Genomic DNA, 21,661 nt, shown 5'->3' on the forward strand with positions numbered 1-21,661 from the left:
GTCTGGCCTGTTATCTATCAAGTCATCACCTCTTTACTTGGCTCATCTCTGGGAAAGGTTAGGCAAAGGCTCAAGGAAATGTCCTGTCACAATATTTACATGGACATTTCAGCCTTGCATTCACATGGATACCAGAATGCCAGATCATGTTTGTATATTTAGACATTTGGAACTATGGTGACAAACAGCTCTCAAGCCATCTTCTACTCTCTCTCTCTCTCACACACACACACACACAAACCCACACACAAACAGGTACACAAATATGGGCTCTATAAACAGGAGAAAGTTATTTTACTAGATGAGGCAGCCAGCTGAGAACCAAAGGATCTAGATTCTGTTACTACCTTGTTGTATACCTCACCCTGGAATCTTTTTATGTACAGTTCTGCTCTTAAATTCTCAAAGGGAGAGCAGTTTTAAGTGGAAAATGAGATACAGCTAAAATGCAGTCTACACATTTTGATAAAAGACTCTAAATAATAAGAATCAGAAATGCCAAAATAAACAAACAACATTGTTAGCCATAAGAGGTTATTTTGACAAAAAGCAATGTTAAAGAAGAGTCTAAGAGTTTAAGAAGTAACTACAGGCATTTATGTAAAGAAAATGACTCAAAGACAGACATTCTATGTTATAAAAATCTGAATGCCCCCAGTACCTGTAATTTTTAAAAATTAGAACCTAAGTGTTCAATGAGAATGATGTTGGGACTTCCCTGGTGGTCTAGTGTCTAAGACTCCACACTCCCAATGCAGGGGCCCAGGTTTGATCCCTGGTCAGGGAACTAGATCCCACACGCCACAACCAAGAGTTCGAATGCCACAACTAAAAACCCTGCATGCCGCAACTAAGACCCGGCGCAGCCAAATATTTTTTTAAAAAAACAAAAAAGGAATGGTGTTGAACCCACTAGAATATTACTTAAATGATATTTTTTTAGACTATGTAGAAACATGGAAATGTTTACGCCATGTTAATGCTAAAAATACAAAATTCACCTTCACTGAAAAGACAACTTTGTAGTAGTTATGTTCATAGACAAAAATTCGAAGGAAATCTGAACAAATGAAAATAATGAATGGGGAATTCCGTGGTGGTCCAGTGGTTAGGACTCCACACTTTCACTGCCAAGGGCGTGGGTTCAATCCCTAGTCAGGGAACTAAGATCCCACAAGCAGCAGAGCGCGGCCAAAAGAAAGAAGAAAAAAGAAAAGAATGAATGGATGAACTTTATTCTTAAATTTTTCTCTATTATATTGTGTATAATGATTTTAAGTAACCAAAGTATAAATTGTTTGGTTTTGTATACACAGTCAGCTCATATAACACATTATCTAAATGTCTTTTTTCCAGAGAAAACATCTACACTTAATGCTAATTCAAATCTTACCTGGCCAAAAACAATGATAAACTAAGGCCAAAAAAAAAAAATCCCACCTTGACATTGACCAGCTACGGAAGCCTGGGCAAGTTCTTTCCAAGTTCATTTTCCTCATGAGTAGGCTATGGATAATATTGTCTACCCCTTAAGATTGTTGAGAGGATTAAAGAAGATAAGGTTTTAAGGTACCTAGTTAGGATCTGGTAGGTGTTAGGGGCTCCACAGGCAGCTGCCATCACCCCTACCATCACCCTCGCCATCACTGTCATCTCTTCTCTATGCTCCTGACAACTAACAAAAGCACAAGTGACCTCCCTTCCCTTTGGTTGCCCAGCTCCAAAGCAATCCTGAAGTCAGTTTCAGGAGGACCAGATATCATGGGGGATTTTCTATGTGATCTGAGTGTGGAGAAGATATGAACTTCAAATGCTTCTAGACTGTAAGCTCTAAGCGCAGGAAGTGGGTCTTATTCACCTTCTAAATCCCTAGACTCCACACAAGGCCCAGCACACACCACACACTCAGTAAACATCTGGGAAAGGAGACTTTAGGAAGTTAAGAATACCAGCGTGTTTAAGGACAACAGCAAAGCAAGAACATCCAAAGGGCTGTTACAGGTTTTGATTTTTTTAATTGGTAACTGATGTGTGTTTAAAAAAGCAAGACTACTGTCATGCAAAAAGGCAGAGCTTTGTTGGGCTTCCTTACAGTTATAGTTTACTTTTATTTTTATTCTTAATTCACTGGGATGGAAGGGGACCATGATCTTTCCCAAAAACCTTAATCCAATTTAGGGAAAAGTCAGCAGAGGTAACCTACACTCTGAATCTAAGGGACAAAGCTAAGGTTTCTCCTGCCTCTATATATGACCCCACAATCCTAAATGTAAATCTACAATTTCCAAATTTCTCTAATTAGAGTCTCACCACCCCGAAACATCTAGTTGAGGAAACTACAGAGTTACCATAGCCTAGGGACCAGCAGAACGAGCACCCCCAACCTCTCCCAGCAGCTACTTTCCACGGGGACTATTAACTGGCAATACCTGGATGGGACCTTTTTCAAAGATAAAAAAAAAATTTTTTAAATACCTCTTCTTTAACTCTACTTACTGATCTGCTCAGATACTTGAGAGAAGTGGCTGGGACCACAGCCATTCCAAGAAGTAACTATGAAGCAGCACAGCGGAGGAAAGGATCCCTAAATCAAACTAGGGCAGTGAAGCCCGGCTCAGAGTGCTCTCGGCCTGACTGTATTGGTGTTAACTCATGTGCTGGAGGTGAGCAGTCTGCTGCACCAGTGCCGTGAAATCTGACCAACCGCTCGCCCTCACGAGAAGGTACGGAGGCAGCTCCTTGAGCACAGACCCTGTTCTTAATGACCTACTTCAGTTGGAAACAGAAAAATAGAGTTTACTTGAAACTTCTGGTAATTATAAGTGCAGATGAGTTATCTGAACAGGCCCATTCTTGGAACTTTCCACAGATGTTCTGTTTTCAACCTGTTCTTCATCAAGTATGAATGCCAAGGCTAAAGACAAAAATGTGGAATGTAAGCTCTCTGAGGTTTAGCAGTAGCTCTTCAACATCCCAGTCTGCAGACATGGAAGAACTGATGCATTTACTCCTGTTTGTGAAAGTTGGGGGGGCCGGTAGGGGAGTCAATAAAAATGTGAACATTTAACACTTTTTTTTGAATTTTTGAATTTTATTTTATTTATTTTTTTATACAGCAGGTCTTTATTAGTCATCAATTTACATTTAACACTTTTATGACATACCAAAGATATGGTATTTTTAATTAAATTTATTAGCAGGTCTTTACACAACTATACACATTTGTAGCTTTAATGTACAGAACATACGAGATTAGGCCAGAATCACATCACAAGTCCTGGGGTATTTCTTTGAAGATCCCAGACTCCCTTCCATTCCCCCTTCTCTCCTTCCATCTCATAGAACAGTAAGTTTTCTATCAGCCTACTCCCAAAATTCACAATCTTTCATATCATTATCTTTGTCAAAGACAGCCTAATAGTGTCCCTTTCTAGCTTAAAAACATTATTGCAGAGCTACCCACACTTTCCCAGTTCACAGCACCCTTTAGCATCCCAGAAATTCTTGCACAATACCAAGAATTGGCCCTAAACCAAAAGAAATGCCTGATAGTTCTTTTTATTTAGTAGTTTGGTCCAAACAACTTATTACGTATTTATGTTCTAATAAGTTAGGAACCATTTGAAAACATAATACACATAAATTGAAAGGAAATGAATGTTTTATTTCACTCTTAAATAACTGTAATTCCTTACTAAGGGGACGTGTGTAACTGTGAGGCACTGCAGAACTTCTCTTTGAATCAGACTAGACGCTGCCTCCTTTTTTTCCCATTCCACATTTATTTTCACATAGTACTTGCCTTTTACCACAGAAACCACTAAAAAAAATAGCTTCACAAAGAGATGAAGTCACTGAAAGGAGTATAGGATACTCTAGTAGCGAGACTACATCAAGCTAATCTCTCATGCAATGTTCAAGCATCACTGTGTTCCCTTGAAGAGTTAAAATATCCTGTGATTTACCGGTGAGCTAGTTGAGGCAACCTGGAGTGCCTCAGGACAGTTTTGGGAACCAAAGTGTTAATGGCTCCCCATGGCCTACAGGAAAAAAGTCTAAAAGCATGGTATACGTCTAGACTATTGCTGGAAGAACACGCAACATATATAAGGATGTACAAGCAGAAAATATTATTTGTCTCTGGGCAGAGTAACTAAGTGGCTGGGAGACAGGGAAGGGAGAGAGAAAAACTTACTTTTCATTGCGGAAGCTCTTATAACTTTTCAGTTTTAAGCTTTGTCCATGTGCTATGTATTCAAAGAATATTTTTAAAATCCTAAATCCTAAAAGAAGCATAAAATTTCTATGACTCAAAAATTACCAAGAATTGTCATTGTTGATTCTAAAAAACATTACCAGCAAAAGCTAGACCTGAGAGAAGGATCCCTTAACTGGGGTTTCACTTAGATGACTATCAAGGTAATCAGGAGGAAGAGTGCCTTGAATGCAGAGGAATGAGGCTCAGGAGACTTGAGTAAGCAATTCAGCACCAGCTAATGGCCTCAGTTTCCCCTATTGAAGGTCATAACTAAATGACTCAATGGTTTCAATATCACTGTTGAACCAATGGAAAGGAATTAGTCACAAAGTCATTAAGTAAAAGGGGATAAAAAGCTTCTATCCAGGAAAAAGCATTAGTCATCTGCATGTGTTTTGTGAAGGGGATAAAGGGTCATCATAACTACATTTCAATAGCAATGAAAAGGTACTTTGTAGTCAAAGAAACAAAGAGGCTACAAGAGAGTTCTCCTCCTCTTCATGAAGAGACAACCCAATGTTCCTTTTAGGGAAGGAAACTGTGGCAGAGGCGACTAGCTGCCTCCCAGTATTCATTCTCCCTTTCTTCCTTAGTAACACACTTTATTCAGTTAAGAGACTTTACTTTCCAGCCTCCTGTGCAGCACACGGCATAGCCATGTGACCAAGTTCTGACCAGAGAGGTGTAAACTAAAGTGTTGCATGGGGATCTATAAGAAGGCTGACAAAAAGAAGTTGAATCCCCTGGGAGATTAGATTTTTTTTTTGTCCTTTCCCCTTTGTCTTCCCTGCCTTCCAGAATGGGGATGTGATGGCTGGAGTCCCAGTAGCCGTTTTTGGACCATGAAGTGACCATGAGGTTAGAAATTACAGGACAGGATAGAAGGTGAAGTAGAAATATGGAAAGAACTTAGATCCTGATGAACATGAGGCCATCACATCAGCCTGGATTTGTTGCTTTCCAACATCCTCTATATGAAATGAGAGAAATAAACATCTACCTTATTAAAATTCACCAATATTTTACATTTCCAATTACATAAATCAGGGTAGTTCTAATACAGTCCTTCACTGAAATTAATTTACAGGCCACACCACCTTGAAATCAGAGCTGTGATCAGTGCGGCAAGAGAAAAGTGCCTGCTACTGGGAGCTACGAGGAGGTATAAATCAGGGCTTGGAAAACTTAATCCTTACTAATATAAATTAGTGATGCATCTGAATATAAAACAATAGAGAGAACTGGGGCCTAGGACAAGCCCCAGAGTGCCAATGGCATTCAAATTTAAACTTTTTAAAAAGTGGTACAGTCCAAATAGAACATTTTTGCTGGGCTGTGAGTTTTAGGCAGATCCTGTGGCTTTCTAAGACATGAAATGTTGAGAGAACACAGAGAGTATAGCCTGTAGAAAAAGTCCAACTGAAATGAAAGGGTGGGCTAGTTCTCCCAGGAAGCAATGGAGGGGTCCACACAGTATGAAGCACAAAACCTCAGTGCTTACCTTTGGATTAATTTTTAAAACAATTACTTGACAATATCCGCTACCACCAGTATGATCACTAGAGAAATCAAACGGCAGGGTCTTTTGAGTAAAAGACACAAAGGTTAGGGACTTCCCTGGTGGCGCAGTGGTTAAGAATCCACCTGCCAATGCAGGGGACATGGGTTTGATTCCCTGGTCTGGGAAGATCCCACATGCCGTGGAGCAACTAAGCCCGTGAGCCGCAACTACTGAGCCTGCGCTCTAGAGCCCGTGAGCAACAACTACTGAGCCCGCATGCCACAACTACTGAAGCCTGTGCACCTAGAGCCCATGCTCTGCAACAAGAGAAGCCTCCACAATGAGAAGCCCACACACTGCAACAAAGAGTAGCCCCCGCTCTCCACAAATAGAGAAAGCCCAAGGGCAGCAACAGAGACCTAACATAGCCAAAAAAATTAATTAGTTAAAAAAGAAAAGAAAAGCAGCTAATTTATTTAAAAAAAAAAAAAAGACACAAAGGCTAAAGGATAAGAGGTCAGCTAACTTCTTTATTCAACCAAAGAAAATAATGAAAAATAACAATGTAGGTCAAAATATTCAATTATTTCCACATTCAAGAATGCCATGCTAATGTTATTTAATTAAGAAGTCAATTATCTCTAGTTGTGGAAGGGAGCAAGAAGGCTTATAACCAAAACATCAGAATGCACTCAATCATTTCAGCTTTCCAGCTCATTCTAAGCTGGTCTGAGTCTAGTTGGTTAATCTGGGTTGTGGTCCAAAGCCATGACAAGTAGTGGGAAAGATTGGCCTGTGTGGAAAAACCAACTGCAGATAAGCCTCACAAAGAAAACCATGGGCTGAAAATCAGGAGCGAAGACAGCAAGGGTGGGCCCAGTGCAGGGTAACAGAGAATCCAAGTGGGAAGGAAGCTCAGCTCCAAGACTGTTTCCAATGGCTTTGCTTGTCAAATAATTAATGTGTCTTTTTATTACAGAAAAGTAATTTAAATACAGATAAGCAAAAAAAGAAAACTAAAATCACCTCAATTTCACCACCAGGAAAGAGTTACTATTAACAATTTGGAGTACATTTTGTCAGACTCTACTAGACTCTCAGTTATATATATATATACGTATATGTATGTACATACAGATACATACACATATGTATGTGTATACACATAAAGATACACATACACATACATACACACATATGTATATATGTGTATAAATTTTCTTTACCAAATGAAATTACAATATGCAAACAATTTTGAAATTCCTTCCAAACAATAATCCTAGGCATTTAGAGGTATAAACTTGCTTGGTCAAAAATTATCAAACCACTTTTTCTCCTGGAAAAACCATATCAGAAGTTTAATATGAAATATGATCACTTTGCTGTACAGTAGAAACTAACACAATATTGTAGAGCAACTATATGGCAGTAAAAATTAATTAAATAAAAAAATAAATATGATCATGAGTACATGATATAGAAGTCAGTATGTATTTTCATGAGCAAAACTGGCTCTTCTGAATGAGGGAAACAGAAAAGCACTATTAAGCAAACACCACAGTGATCACTGTTACAGGCAAGATCCACTAATGGATGATAAAATTAGTAGGCAAAACTTTAAGGAAAAACAAGTATTAGTATAGTCTCCAAGTATCACTCCCAAAATATTTATTAATTATACTGTAATCTCATAGTGGAGAAACCCAGCAGACACTACCTGACCAAGCAATCAAGGTTAACATCACCAGTGTGAAGACAGCTCAGCTTCATGTGCCCCCTGATATCAGGCCCTGAGAAGCGCCCATCACCTGTGTGATATTCTTGCCAAAAATGCACTTCCTCAGGCTTATCATGAAGTAACATGATAAACCCAAATTGAGGTACAGTCCACAAAACTGGCCAGCACTCTTCAAGAGTGTCACAATTATTGGGCTCCCCTGGTGGCGCAGTGGTTGAGAGTCCGCCTGCCGATGCAGGGGATACGGGCTCATGCCCTGGTCCGGGAGGATCCCACATGCCACAGAGCGGCTGGGCCCGTGAGCCATGGCCGCTGGGCCTGCGCGTCCGGAGCCTGTGCTCCGCAATGGGAGAGGCCACAACAGTGAGAGGCCCGCGTACCAAAAAAAAAAAAAAAGTGTCACAATTATTAAAGACAAAAAAAGTCTGAGGAACTATCACAGATTAGACAGGATTAAGGAAACATGAAAACCAAATACAACATGGGATCCTGGAACACCAAAAAAATAGTGAAATACTATTTCATTAGCAGAAAAAAATAGTGAAATACAAATAAAGTCTGTAGTTTGGCTAATATTAAAAAAAGAAAAACTATCTCTTCTTTAAAGGCAGTGAAAAAGAAGGCCAGAAACAGAACCACAATTTCTCTCCAGTCACTATCAGCATAATTGCTTCAAATCACTAACCCAACAAGAGTGCTGTAAACATTCTTCACCACCAGGTAAACACAAAGTGGAGACAGATCATCTCGAGTTAAATTGGTTCCTCTCATCCTTAAATTGTAGAGCAATAAACAACCTATTGTTCCAAATCAAACATGCACATGCACATGCACATGCACACACATACACACACACAGAAAATCCAGGCACACTACTGATAACTATTTACATTACCTAAAAAAATCTTGGAATTCCTCCTTTTGGGTAAAGCTCCACCAGATGCCCCTCTTACCTTCTGAAAAGAAAACAAGAGATTGTTAAAATTCAGCCTATAGAACAGATGATTGGGGGTGGGGGTAAAATCTCAGAGGTTCCTAGTTTTTATAAAAGGCCAAGGGGAAATATTCAACCTGGACTAGAGATTCCAGGATAAACAGGAACTTGACCCAGGTCCATGAAGGTAGGTGAAGGGCAATGTTACTGTTCTACCTGATTATGTTTTCACCAAATTATCAAGAAAGCACCTCTGAAAAGGGAAGTGAAACCAGGGTCAAGGTGAAGTGGACACTTCAACTTCAAATCAGCACAGGCTCCCAAGAGGCTGGAGCCCATGCCCTGATTGTAGCTACTCTGGAGAAATGGTAGCTCCAGGAGGGAGGCTCTTGTTCCCCTGCTACCCACTGGGCCCCCTGTGCTTGGTCCTAGGTGTGCACAACTACTACTGTTGAAAGAGTTCATAAATATTAATAAAGAGTCACTGATATTCCGGTCATAATAAGCCTCAATCTAACTGCCCTAAACATTTTTGGAGCCCCAGCTGATGGCTGTTTGCCATCCTAAGCTCCATGTATTCTCTAACTCTGGTGGAAGTCCCTAGCAGCAACGAAATAAATGTCTACCACGTGGTTATGCAAAAGAAGTCATTCATTACCCTTCTGATACTTGCACAAGAAATTTTACTCTCAAATAGGACTATTAAAATGTTTGTTTCAATGGCCAAAACTCTTTATTTCCACACTGTGTGTTCTTCCTGTTATTAGAAAAGAGCACGTTTCTAACACACTGCAATGTGGGTCAAACCCCAGCATCTTTTCAAGCAGCCACATGTTATCGCAGCACCAAGGTCTTGCTGCTTCTTTAGTTTGCCCTCCTATCAGTCTTAAATCTCCTTTCCCACATTTTATTATTTCGCATTGAAAGTGGACTCATCTTTGTGATTCTCACAATAAGTTTTTACAGCTTCTACTATAAGTTTATAGTTCACATCTCAGGAATACAAAATTATTGAACCCTTTAGCTCAAAATCATGTCTCTCCAAATACTAATACCACATTCGTGTCACTGCTCTTAGAATCCATCTCCTCCAAGATCTCAAAGCCTCTGTTCCTCTCCCCTCCACTTACCTGCCTCAAAAAAGGATGAGATAAAACCTGCACCAAAGGCATATTTAACCATCCACATTTACCAATCCTGGAGGTCACTTGCAATCTCTCTATGGAAGTTTACGGCATCCTTTCACTTGTTCCAACCTCAATGTCCCCTCCACTCCTGCATGACAGTGAGGGGAGAAAGGGGAAGAGGAGCTGCAGGGAGACCTGCTGGACCATGAGGCTCTCCCCAGATGAGACAGTCACACCTCAGACTCGGATTAGATCCACTTCCTTTCAGGAAAAAAAATCCCCACAACTACCAGGTCTTCCTTCAAAAGACCATCATCTCTGTCCTTGCATCAGTCACCACTAGAAATCGACAGGGTTTGAGAAACTGGAACTCCTCAGTCAGCAGATGCGACTGTCAGGCTCTGTGCTGGAGCTCAGGCTGCAAAGTGAGTGAAGACACGCTCCAACCCCTGAGGAGCTCACCAGCAATAGAAGGGGAACATGATGCAAACAAAGAGCACAGAACGGATTCTGGTGAGTGTTAAGAGAGGTGAGGATCATATCATAAGGAAGAAATGGTAGTTCTTCTGGGGATGGAGGGTATGGGCAGGGCTGGTGAGGTAAGAAGAGCAGCAGGCCTGGCACATAGCAGCTGCTCTGTTAATATGTGCTGGTTGGTTGGATGGATGGATGCATGGATGGATGCATGGATGGATGTATGGATGATGAATGGATGGTGGATGGATGGATGGATGGATGGATAATGGATGGGTGGGTGGATGATGGATAGATATATGGATACGCTGACCACAGGGAATACAACAGGTAAAAAAGGAATGGGGGGGCTTCCCTGGTGGCGCAGTGGTTGAAAGTCCGCCTGCCGATGCAGGGGACACGGGTTCGTGCCCCAGTCCGGGAAGAGCCCACATGCCGCGGAGCGGCTGGGCCCGTGAGCCATGGCCGCTGAGCCTGCGCATCCGGAGCCTGTGCTCCGCAACAGGAGATGCCACAACAGTGAGAGGTCCGCATACCGCCAAAAAAAAAAAAAAGGAATGGGGGGTAGAAGTAGGGCATCCCCCCAAAAAGAACACAGCACGTACAGAGGCCTGAAATCATGACATGTTCCAGAAAGGAGAAGTGGTTTGCTATGTCTAGAGCACAGAGCTGGTGGAATAAGAGGGAGGGTTAGAAAGGTTCCAGGGGTCAGATCATGGAAGGCCTTGTAATCACATGCAAAAGGGTTTGGACTTCATCCTGCAACAAAGAGAAAGACATAGGAGATTTAAGCTTCAGCGTGCCACAGATGCATAGGTATATGCATTTGGAAAGAGCGCTCTGGGTGCAGCATGCAGACTGGGTGGGATTGAAGGCGGCAAGTATGAAGGAAGGAGAATTAGTCAGGAAGCTACAGCACTAGCCCTTTTAAGGCATAATGAGCACTCAGACAAGAACGGGAGGGATGAAGAGGACAGGATGGACTTCCAAGCCGTTTGGGAGGCCCAGATAACTGGACTTGGTTACCAGCCTGCCATAGAATGAAAGCAGAATCCAAAGGAGGTCTAAGTCTCTAGAATTCAAGCCATCTTGAATTCTAGAGGGTGTAGTGAAGATGGTGAAAACAGAAAAGCTTTAAAGCTTTCATTGAAGGATGGGGTGACTGAAGGAGGACTCAAATTAGAGTTCTGTGTTGTGCTCTTTTTTAAGGTGGGAGAAGAAATCCAGAAGAGGGAGATGTTGGAGGTGTAAGAGGCAGTGGAGTTAATGAAGGTTCCGAGGCAGGAGGAAAGGGACCACCAGGACAGAAAGAACACAGCTTCTCTCTGAGATGTGTGGAAACATGTGAGGTGTGCTGAGATGGGAGGAAACAAAAGTGGAACCACGGTGGATGAGTTCCCAGGAGGCGAGGCAGGAGCTCAGGGAGTTCCTGTCCGGGGGTCCCTGTTTCCTCTGGAAAGGACAAGTCTGATCGTTTTCTGAGAATGACAGGTAAAGTCTTGCAGAAAGCATCCAAAGTTTGGAGTGGGAGGGGGAACAGGCTAGATTTGCTGGGCAGGGAGAGGGCCCAGCAGAAGGGAGAAGGCCAGGAATTTGACATGTTCCCAAACCCCATGGCAGTGTGTGCGGGATCCCTAGTGGTGCATCCATGGAAGCAGAGGATGAGACTGATGATGGACTGGCTGCGGATCTGAAGGACAGCAGGAGGCAAGACAAGGGGAGGGTCAGTTGAGGGTACTGGTGACAGGAGAAAGTTTAAAGCCATGGATCCTGAGAAGCGGGGGAAACAGATCAAAACAGAAATAAATGAGTGAAAGAGCTAAAATGAGAGAGGGTTGTGGTCAGAGAGCAAAATATTTAACTTAAAATTTCAGAGGCAGAGCTAACTGCATTCTGTAATTCTGCCGCTAGCTTTGCGACCCTGAGCAGTTTATTTCAAGTCTCTGGGCCTCAGCTTCATTTTTTTTCCCCTCAGTTTCCTAAAACTTCATCACTTTACACTAAGACAGATGATACAAAGCAAACTTTATCAGAATTGCTATGTCCCACCTAACAGGAGTAGTGAATGTAAAGCATATAGTATTAGGCCAACGTTAGATTACTGTAAAGCTAATCATTCAGTTTATAACCTATCTGACCTGCTGGTCTTTCTTCCTCCTCTTCCTCCTACTCTCCCCACTGTCCAATCTGGGGATCTCTCCTTTGTCCAGAACTTAAACAGAGAACATATTAGGTAGGCTGGGGTGAGAGATCAGATGAACTTCAAATCAGCATTGACTATACAGAAGATCCAAGATAGTCCACAAACTATTAGGACTAAAGTGAAAATTGAACAGTATTGCTAAATATAAAATCAATATTTGAAAATTAATATCTCCAAACAACATGAATAACTAATTAAAATACATGAAAAGATAAAAAAAGCAGTAACAATAGTTACAAAAATTATAGGGTTCCTTAAAAAAATCTAACAAAAATAAAAGCTCCTTTACTGAAAATCACAAAATATTTTTGAAGGACATAAAAGAGACCTGAATCAATAGAGAGGTATGCCATGTTGAACAGTCATTCAGTTAATATTTATGAAGCACCTACTATGTGCTGGGCACTACTGAGTGCTGAGGACACAGAGGTGAACAAAACAGACCAGACTCCCTGCCCTCACGGAGCTTAGACAATGATATAGACTATAGATCAGTCCACAAATTCAATGTGATCGCTATCAAAATCTCAATAGGATTTTTTTCAACTAGATGAACTGATTCCAAAATCCATATAGAAAAATACACATCCAAATCCAGGAAATTTCTAGGAAAAAAATGAACATGGAAAAAGTGCTTGCACTCCTAGATGTCAACACTTGAGGCCCCAACACAGAGACAGACAAATAAGAGCAACAGAAGAGAACTGAGAACCCCCAAGCAGACCCAAATGTGAATGGCAAGTTAAAATATTTGTTTTAAATGTCACTATAAATCATCGGAAAAGGTTGCACTCCTCTAGTAATAGTGGGACAACAGGTCATCAATACGGGGGGGAAGAAGCAGATTCCCACGCTTGACACAATTATAAAAATAGATTATAGATGAATTAAAGACCTAAAATGTTAAAACATTAAAACATTCGCAGTCTCTCTCTTTCTCTCCCTCTCCCTCTCTCTCTCTCTCTCTCTCACACACACACACACACACACACTTCTTTAAAAAAAATATTAGAAGAAATATCTTTATGACCTTGAGTTGGGAAACAATTTCTTAGACAAGTTACAAAAAGCACAACTCATAAAAGGTTAATAAATCTAAATAGATGAAAATTCAAAACTTGTGTTCTACAATATAATTCATAAATGAAGTAAAAAGACAAGCCACAGACCATAAGAAAATTTTGTATATAACACAAATTTTTGGTATCCAGAATGTAAAAAGAACTAATCAAACTTTTAAGAAAAAGATAAACCCATGGAGAAATAGGTCAAAAATACAATATGCAAGTCAGAGAAGAGAATAGGAGACTGGCTAATAAAACGGATGAAAAGACCTTCAACCCTCACAGGAGGAAATGCCAAATATTTAGATGCCACTTTACAACCATTCGACTGGCAAAAATCAGAAGTCTGACCAAGCACTGGTGAGGGTGTGGGGAAACACTCATAATCATGGCAGATTGGAGTGTACACTGGTGCAACCACTCCAGGGAGGGACTTAGCAATATTCAGTAAAAATGAAGGTAAGCACACTCATGAGCCAACACTGCCACTTCTAGATACATTTCTGAAAGAAATCTTGCACTTCCCCCAAGAGAAATGTATGTTCCCCCAAGAGAAATGTATAAAAATGTTAATTGGTACACAGTTTGTAGAAGCAAAAAAAAAAAAAAAAAACCAATGGAAACAATCTAAATGTTTTCATCAATGGGAGAACAGAATAATAAATGACCAGGTATTCATAAGATGGAACACCAAACAACTATTGAAATGAATTAAGTACATCCAGATGCATTGAAACATGGATAGATTCTGTTGAAGGGGATAGCTCCAGGCAGAATTACAGGTAGCAGTATGATAATATTTACCTATATCTTTAAAACACAAAAAGTCATACTATATATTGTTCATGAATACCCACAACTAAGTAAAATATAATGACAGGCATGGGAATGAGAAACAGCAAATTCACAACAGAGGTTACTTCTGCGGACGGAGGGGACCAAAAGGGACTTGAACTTTTAGGAAAGCTCTTTCTCTCACTAAAAAAAAAAAAAAAATCTGAAGCAAAAATATTCAAGTATTTTTTTTATTTCTGATTTTTTTTATCCATGAGTGTTTCTGGCATTATTTTCTGTACTTTTTGACTTGATTTTTTTTTCCATCAGCAACCCATGTCTTTTTTAACAACTCCGATCAGAGGCTTAGAGGAAGAGAAACATAAAACTGGTTAAGTTAAGGTTTGGGAAGTCTATGAATTTCTGCCAACAGTGCTAGTTTTGTTTCCTATCATCCAAGAGAATGAGAAGTTATGTGGGCATAGTAAAATCTCCATGTGATGAACCCCACTAAGACAACGTTACGGGGAAGATGTCAGGGACAGTTCTCCCAAAGTGTGCACCTCACCTCACGCATGTGTCTCTTCAGGTACATGTAGACACTCTGTCCAGTTTTTCGAAAATGCCTTTCCACATGCTCCCTTCCAAAGGCCAAAAATGTATTCATGCATACATAGAGTCCACCTTCAGAATTCTAGAAGAAAGAGACAGGTTACATTAGACAAGTAGTCTGGACACAGAAAAAGGGAAGGGGAAGGAAGGCAAATGATGACAAACAATGAACACAAAGTCTGGCCATCGTAGTCATCTCCAGTGACCTCCGAGGGCTCACAGTCACCCAGCGGCAGCTCCCGCCACAACCCTGGGTTCCCGGTGCTCCCAGACAGCTGAGCACGGTCTCACAGGCAGGGAGATACTCAGAGGCCTTGGGAAATAAACATGCCTGCCTGACTCTACAAACTGGGGTAAGGGACAATCACGGATAGAAGAACGTTGGCAACTGATCCAATGACCGTCACTTCATAAAATAATGTTTTTTTTTACTTTTATTGAGGTATAGTTGAGTTACAATGTTGTGTTAATTTCTGCTGTACAGCAAAGTGATTCAGGGCTTCCCTGGTAGCACAGTGGTTAAAGAATCCGCCTGCCAACGCAAGGGACATGGGTTCAAGCCCTGGTCCGGGAAGATCCCACAAGCTGCAGAGCAACTAAGCCTGTGTGCCACGACTACGGAGCCTACGCTCTAGAGCACGCAAGCCACAGCTACTGAAGCCTGTGTGCCACAACTACTGAAGGCTGTGTGCCACAACTACTGAAGCCCACGTGCCTAGAGCCCATGCTCCACAACAAGAGAAGCCACCGCAATGAGCAGCCCGTGCACTACGAAGAGTAGCCCCCACTCCACAACTAAAGAAAGCCCGCACGCAGCAACAAAGACCCAACGCAGCCAAAAATAAATAAATAAATAATTTTATTTTTTAAGTGATTTAGTTATACATATATATATTCTTTTTCATATTCTTCTCCATTATGGTTTTTCATGATATTGATTATAGTTCCTTGTACTATACAGTACGACCTTGTTGTCTATCCATCCTATATATAATAGTTTGTATCTGCTAATCCCAGATTCCCAATCCTTCCCTCCCCCAACCCCTCCCCCTTGGCAACCACAAGTCTGTTCTCTATGCAACGACCATCAGTTCAATGGTTCATCATCGTTCTTCCTCATTGGTCACTGCAAGTCTCCAGAACATACAGTCTTTCTATCCTTTTAGCAGGACAGGATGCTTCAAAGATATTGTTCCCTTCCTTTGGTGATGCATGATATTTGATGGTACCCATTAATAAATGATAACAATTCAATAAATAAATAATAACGTAATAAGTAAATAATAAAAGATGGAGTCCTCAAATTATTACATGCCTGATATGTGCCAGGTGCTTTGCACATATTATTTCTAATCCCAACAATACTGCAAGCTGCTAGTATTACTTCTATTTTATAGTTTAAAAAAAAACTAAGGATAAGTCACTTGCCCAAGTTCACACAGCTTGGAAGTGTCATAGTTAAACTTGAATCTATTTCTCTTTTATCCCTCTCTGCCATACTTCAAATATTATTTAGTTATAGACATACTGCTACAATGAACAGGCAAGGATATTGTTCACATTTAAAATACTTGATTTTCAGGACTTCCCTGGCGGTCCAGTGGTTAAGACTTCGTGTTTACACTGCAGGGGGCCCAGGTTCCATCCCCAGTCTCCCTGGTCGGGGAACTAAGATCCCACAAGCCCCAAGACATGGCCTAAATAAATAAATAAGATATTTTTCTATCCCAATTTCCTCTCTCCTTTTCTCTCACTTTGCTTAATGTGCTTCTCCATAAACTTAGCCTATACAATTAGCCATCCTTTCCTCAATGGAAATGGATTTTTATTATGATCCTATTAGTCTAGTTTCACCCCTCCAAATAATTCTTTAAAAAACAAAAATTTTAAATACCTGTTAGAATTTGCCAACAAACACCTACCAAAATTCCTTACAATGAATTTTAGTAGAGCACAAATTACAGTATCAAAAACAGACACTGATGCTCATTACAAATATATGAAAAATAATCTTTAAAGTACCAATAACTCAAGATTGTTTATTTTTTAAAATTTCAAATAAAAATTTCCAACATCGTATCTATGGTTTATAAGCCAGACATAAAGGAGCCTTGTCACAACAAGAACACTATAACTGGGGCTTCCCTGCTGGCACAGTGGTTAAGAATCCTCCTGCCAATGCAGGGGACACGGGTTTGAGCCCTGGTCCGGGAAGATCCCACATGCCGCAGAGCAACTAAGCCCGTGAGCCACGACTACTGAAGCCCGTGCACCTAGAGCCCGTGCTCTGCAACAAGAGGAGCCATCGCAGTGAGACGCCCGTGCACCGCAACGAAGAGCTCGCCGCAACTAGAGAAAGCCTGCGCACAGCAACGAAGACCCAACGCAGCCAAAAAAAATGACATCACTAGAATAAACTTAGAAAAGCTCTTCAACGAGGGGCAGCACATTACATTCACCTGATCAACAGATTAGATAAATATTTTCAAAAGATTTTTTAAATAAACATATTCTTTTGCATAGTCATAATCCTTAAGAAAAAAAATATTGCATCATTATAACGGTCAGCTATTCATTAAGCCCATTAAATTGAGCATCCCACAGTGTGATTTAAATAAAAGAAGAACAACACTTCCATTCTCTTCCAACAAAATGTAATTCGATCAAAAAGAACTCAAACCAGAAGATATAATGGGGGAAATATGAGATTTGTAAGCAGAGGTCCTAAACTGCCACTACTTAGCTCTGTTGCCTAAACAGGTTATCAGATAGTCTCTGAGCTTCAGTATTTTCCTCAATAAACATGGCTTTAGCAATAATTCCCACTTCACAAGGTTTAGTGAAGTTCAAAGGTGATGAAACACCCTCCATGCTATAAATTATTACATAAACATCGATAATTATTTATTACGAGCTAAAAGGTCTGTGTGCTACATGTATCTCCTATTATCACAATTATTTTATAATTGGGGGGAAGAGCAGAAGGAAGAAAAAAGTGAGCCTGACAGCCATACAGGCTGGCGATAACAAATATTAATCTGTCAGAAAATGTAGTAGGCAACTAGTGGGAGAAGCAAGAAATTAGCAAGTAGAAGAAGAAAAACGTTCAAGCATAGCATTTTTCCGAAGAAAAATATAGAATAGCTATATGATGCGAGAGTATATAATCTCTAAAATAATCATACAATCTTTGCTAATTTCATTGCCAAGAATTTTTTACTTATTAGGGAATTTGATAAAAATTTAATATGCCAAACATTCGATCTCAAATCTCTGGAGTCACCTGATACTGTCACAAAGTCCATAATCAAAGAAAAAAATGCTTTGGCACTCATAGATGACCCCACATCGCGAAGGATTCTATTACAAACATCCAAGGACATCTTCCATCCCACATATGGGCTGGCCTCGGAAACAGCATATGCCCCTCTCTAGCGGCTCTGAGATGGAAGCACTGCCCAAGGGACTTCCCAGAAGTTCTAAAATTTCAAGACACACTGAGACAGAAAAACCCTTTAAAAGCTACCCCATATAGAACAAAACACCCCAGTCTAATGATCTACACTTTCTTCCCTCTTGTCTCATTATTGTCTAAATATTGGTCCTATAAGACACTTTCTTTCACATACAAAATCAATACTCCATGCCATGTGCTCTGAGTGGCTTCTCTCCTAATGATGACAAGTCTGTGCTGACACATCTCAACCAGATTCCTTTGTGACCAAAGCACAGAGACTGGTTTATAGCCTGGGATCAGTGCTAAGCTAATTGACTCTTAAGAGTTTTCAAATCCTCACCCTCATCCTCTCATAGACCACCCACACCCCCACTAAAATCACTGCCCCAGAAAGCACTATAAAGCACTTGCCTTCATGTGGCCAATAGTGCAGCCAAGAAATCAGGAAGGACCTTCTCGTATAAGTACTGCTAAAACTGCAGAAACCAAGGATCACATCTTGGTTTTTGTAATAATGCTAGCAGAGTACACACAAGAAAAGTAACTGCACTAGATGGTAAAGATGGGGATGGACCACCTCTTTCTTAATATCCAGTGTCTTTTGTCTTAAGATTTGGTGTGATATGTCTTTAGAAAAAAATAAAAATTCAAAAAATGTTTTAAAAAAAGAAACCAGGCAGGTTAGAGAACCGTACAAATTGACAGTGAAATGTAGCTCAAAGAATAAGAGGGCAGAATACAAACTAATACAGTTTTCAAGTAATAATGGTAGAGTGTTTACTAAAATAGATTACAATAAAATTCACATATATTGGGTTAATTTTTTTAACAAACAGTAGCATAAGAATGGAGATTCCAAAAATATATTCATTCTATGATAATTGCTTAATATACGTCAAACCACAAGATACACAAAAATAAGGGGGGGGGGGTAGAAATCACTAATAAAAGTTACTGGGAGAGTTACACAGCAGTATAGAAGAAAATTAATCTAGATCCACATCTTACACCAAACACTATAACGAGGTCTAGATAGATCCAGGAGAAAAGCATCTAAAAAACTAGAAAAAAGAGCAGAATAGCATATTTATCCTACTTGTGAAGGGGAAAATAATTTCTGGCCAAGAAAATATATAATATCAAAAGAGATGGAGTAGTTGAGTATAAAAATGTAAACACTAAAGAACAAGTTTTGCATTACAAAATATAAGGAAACAAACAGAAAACCAACAATAACAGAATGGGGAAAGATGTAAAGTATAATGAAGAAAAGCTTATATCCAAACCATGTAAAAAGTGATAAAATTATTGATACAAGATGTCAACATTCAGGTTCAGCTTGGTAAGAGCTCGCTGTTGTTTTTTTAAAGATCGCTTAGTTTTAACTGTAAGAATATACTAAAATCAAATCATCATAACTACCTCCTGAAGTAAGCAATTAAAACAATTTCAATTGTTTTTGAGATTGTTTTGAGATTGAGGCAATTATTCACCTACTAAACTAGCAAAAAGTATTAATATTACACAGCCTGAAGCCACGGAGAAAACCTGTATATCTACTCCTACAATATAAATCGGTTCCACCCTTCTAGAGAGCAATAAAACTATGACCTTTGACACAGTATTTCTCCTTTGAGTATGACGGCAGAAACCCAACAGTAAGAGAGAGGAAAAAAAACTAATTTGTACAAAAATATTCACAGATGAACTATTTATAATAGGAAAAAGCAGCAATGGCCCCAAATAGAGGAACTAAGAACTTGAGACATATAAACACAACAAATACTGTAACATTATTTAAAATGACAAATGTATGAATTCTGTGTAATTGCATACAGAAAATATGTATAGAATTGTGTATAATGTACATACAAAAAATAATGTTCATGGAAAAAGAACACATACTGATGACAAGGAAGAAAAGGGAGAGGTGAAGGGAGGCTGTACGCTGACAAAAACCTGAAATGAAACTGGAACAGATCAACGGTTTTATATTTATTTAAGTTCTTGACTTGGGGGTCCTCAGCCTTGCTTCCCATTACCTTTGTGCTTGGTCTAGAGTGGTGTTTCTCATACTACTGTCGTGAAGGACCAGGTTGTTTCGTTTTGTTTTGTATTTTGTTTTGCTTCTATTCATTAAGGAAAGATACATGGTCCTGGTGGTCCCACTGCACGTGGCTAGTTCTCAGCTCCAGCCAGGTGTGAACTGACATGTGTAAGCACCACAAAACCCAAATGGGTCTATATCCTGTTCAAACAAACTAATCCACTGTTGATGCACTTGGATGTGGCTTCAATGTCAAGTTGCTATAGAAATTTCTAAGCACCTACTCTCAATATTTGTGCTTATCTCATGGCACCAGTCAGCTGACCACACTTCAAGTAGCCCTGCTCTAGAGCTAGGTGAACTGCCCAGTTCTGAGAGTCTCGCTGTCAGGAAAGCATCTCTTCAAGGACCGCCAGGGACACCAGGACAGGCCTCAAGCCTTCAGAGCAGCCCATGTCAAAATCAGCTGCCCATGTCAAAATCAGCTGCACATGTCACCGCCTGCACATCTGCAGACACTGCCCAGGTCCCACACCCATCTATCAACCTCCCAGCCTCTGCCCGTGACCGATTCCCACATCCCTCTGCTCATCCCCCTGTACTGATGGTCCTTAACACCAAATCCACTTTCACTTCACAACTGTTAGCATCTTGTTCATTGAAATCTGCAGCTGTGAGAAACCCAAGCTTCCTTCATTTGGGACCACCACATTCAGAAGCTGAGCCATGCATGCATTTGCTCCTTGAGGGCAGGAAAATTGTATCACGTTCATTACTGAATTGCAAAAACTGTACCTGAACAGTGCAGAGCAGGACTGGACAAACATGGAACTGCAAGTTTTGTGTAGTTATTTGTCATTTAGTTACACAGTTTAGTCTCTCTCTCTCAAACTGGTCCTCAGTGCCCACCCGATCTGGATTTAAAATACACTGCGCAGCACAGGCTCAATTTAAACTCTTTGGCATAACTAAACAATGGGAATCATCAAAAGAAAACCGATGGCCAGGCATAGAAAAACAGACAGAGGCACCAGCAGGAATACTCACTTTTCAGGTTTGTTTGGCTAAAGTCATGCTCTTAGCAACATGGACACCAGAAATGCACTGTCCCAGCTCTCCTGCTTTCCATAACCAAGAGCCAGCCTCACATGGTTCTTCAAGACAGCAATGCTGTCTCCACAACCCCTTCCCACCATGGACCCTATCTGGCTCCTACTTCCAGAGGCCACCCAGCCCAGAATGACGAGTGTGTGCTTCTCTGCATGGTCTTAGCTAAAGAAGATTCTAATTATCATTTACATGATGCACTGTACAGAAACGTGACCAAGATGCAAGACTTGATTTAGAAACCTGAAATTACAAGGAAGTCAAGAAATACCACTCAGGGCTTCTCCAAAGCTCCATAACAATTCCCTCTGTCAACTTCTCCCACCCCACGATCAATCCCTAAAAGAGAAGAGCAGCATTAGAAG

The 21,661-nt window shown here is 40.4% G+C and overlaps 1 protein-coding gene across 1 annotated transcript in view; it reads right to left on the reverse strand.

Moving 5' to 3' along the window:
• USP13 (ubiquitin specific peptidase 13) overlaps positions 1-21,661 on the reverse strand; it is a gene marked incomplete at its 5' end in the record, with an annotated part of 116,879 nt that overhangs the window by 77,644 nt on the left and 17,574 nt on the right. The window contains 2 exons of the mRNA XM_079704199.1: positions 8,393-8,453; positions 14,642-14,767. Coding sequence (XP_079560325.1) covers positions 8,393-8,453; positions 14,642-14,767 — 187 coding nt within the window. The remainder of the gene's footprint in view (positions 1-8,392; positions 8,454-14,641; positions 14,768-21,661) is intronic.

Source organism: Hyperoodon ampullatus (genome assembly GCF_949752795.1).
Source record: "Hyperoodon ampullatus genome assembly, chromosome: 5".
Taxonomy (NCBI): domain Eukaryota; kingdom Metazoa; phylum Chordata; class Mammalia; order Artiodactyla; family Ziphiidae; genus Hyperoodon; species Hyperoodon ampullatus.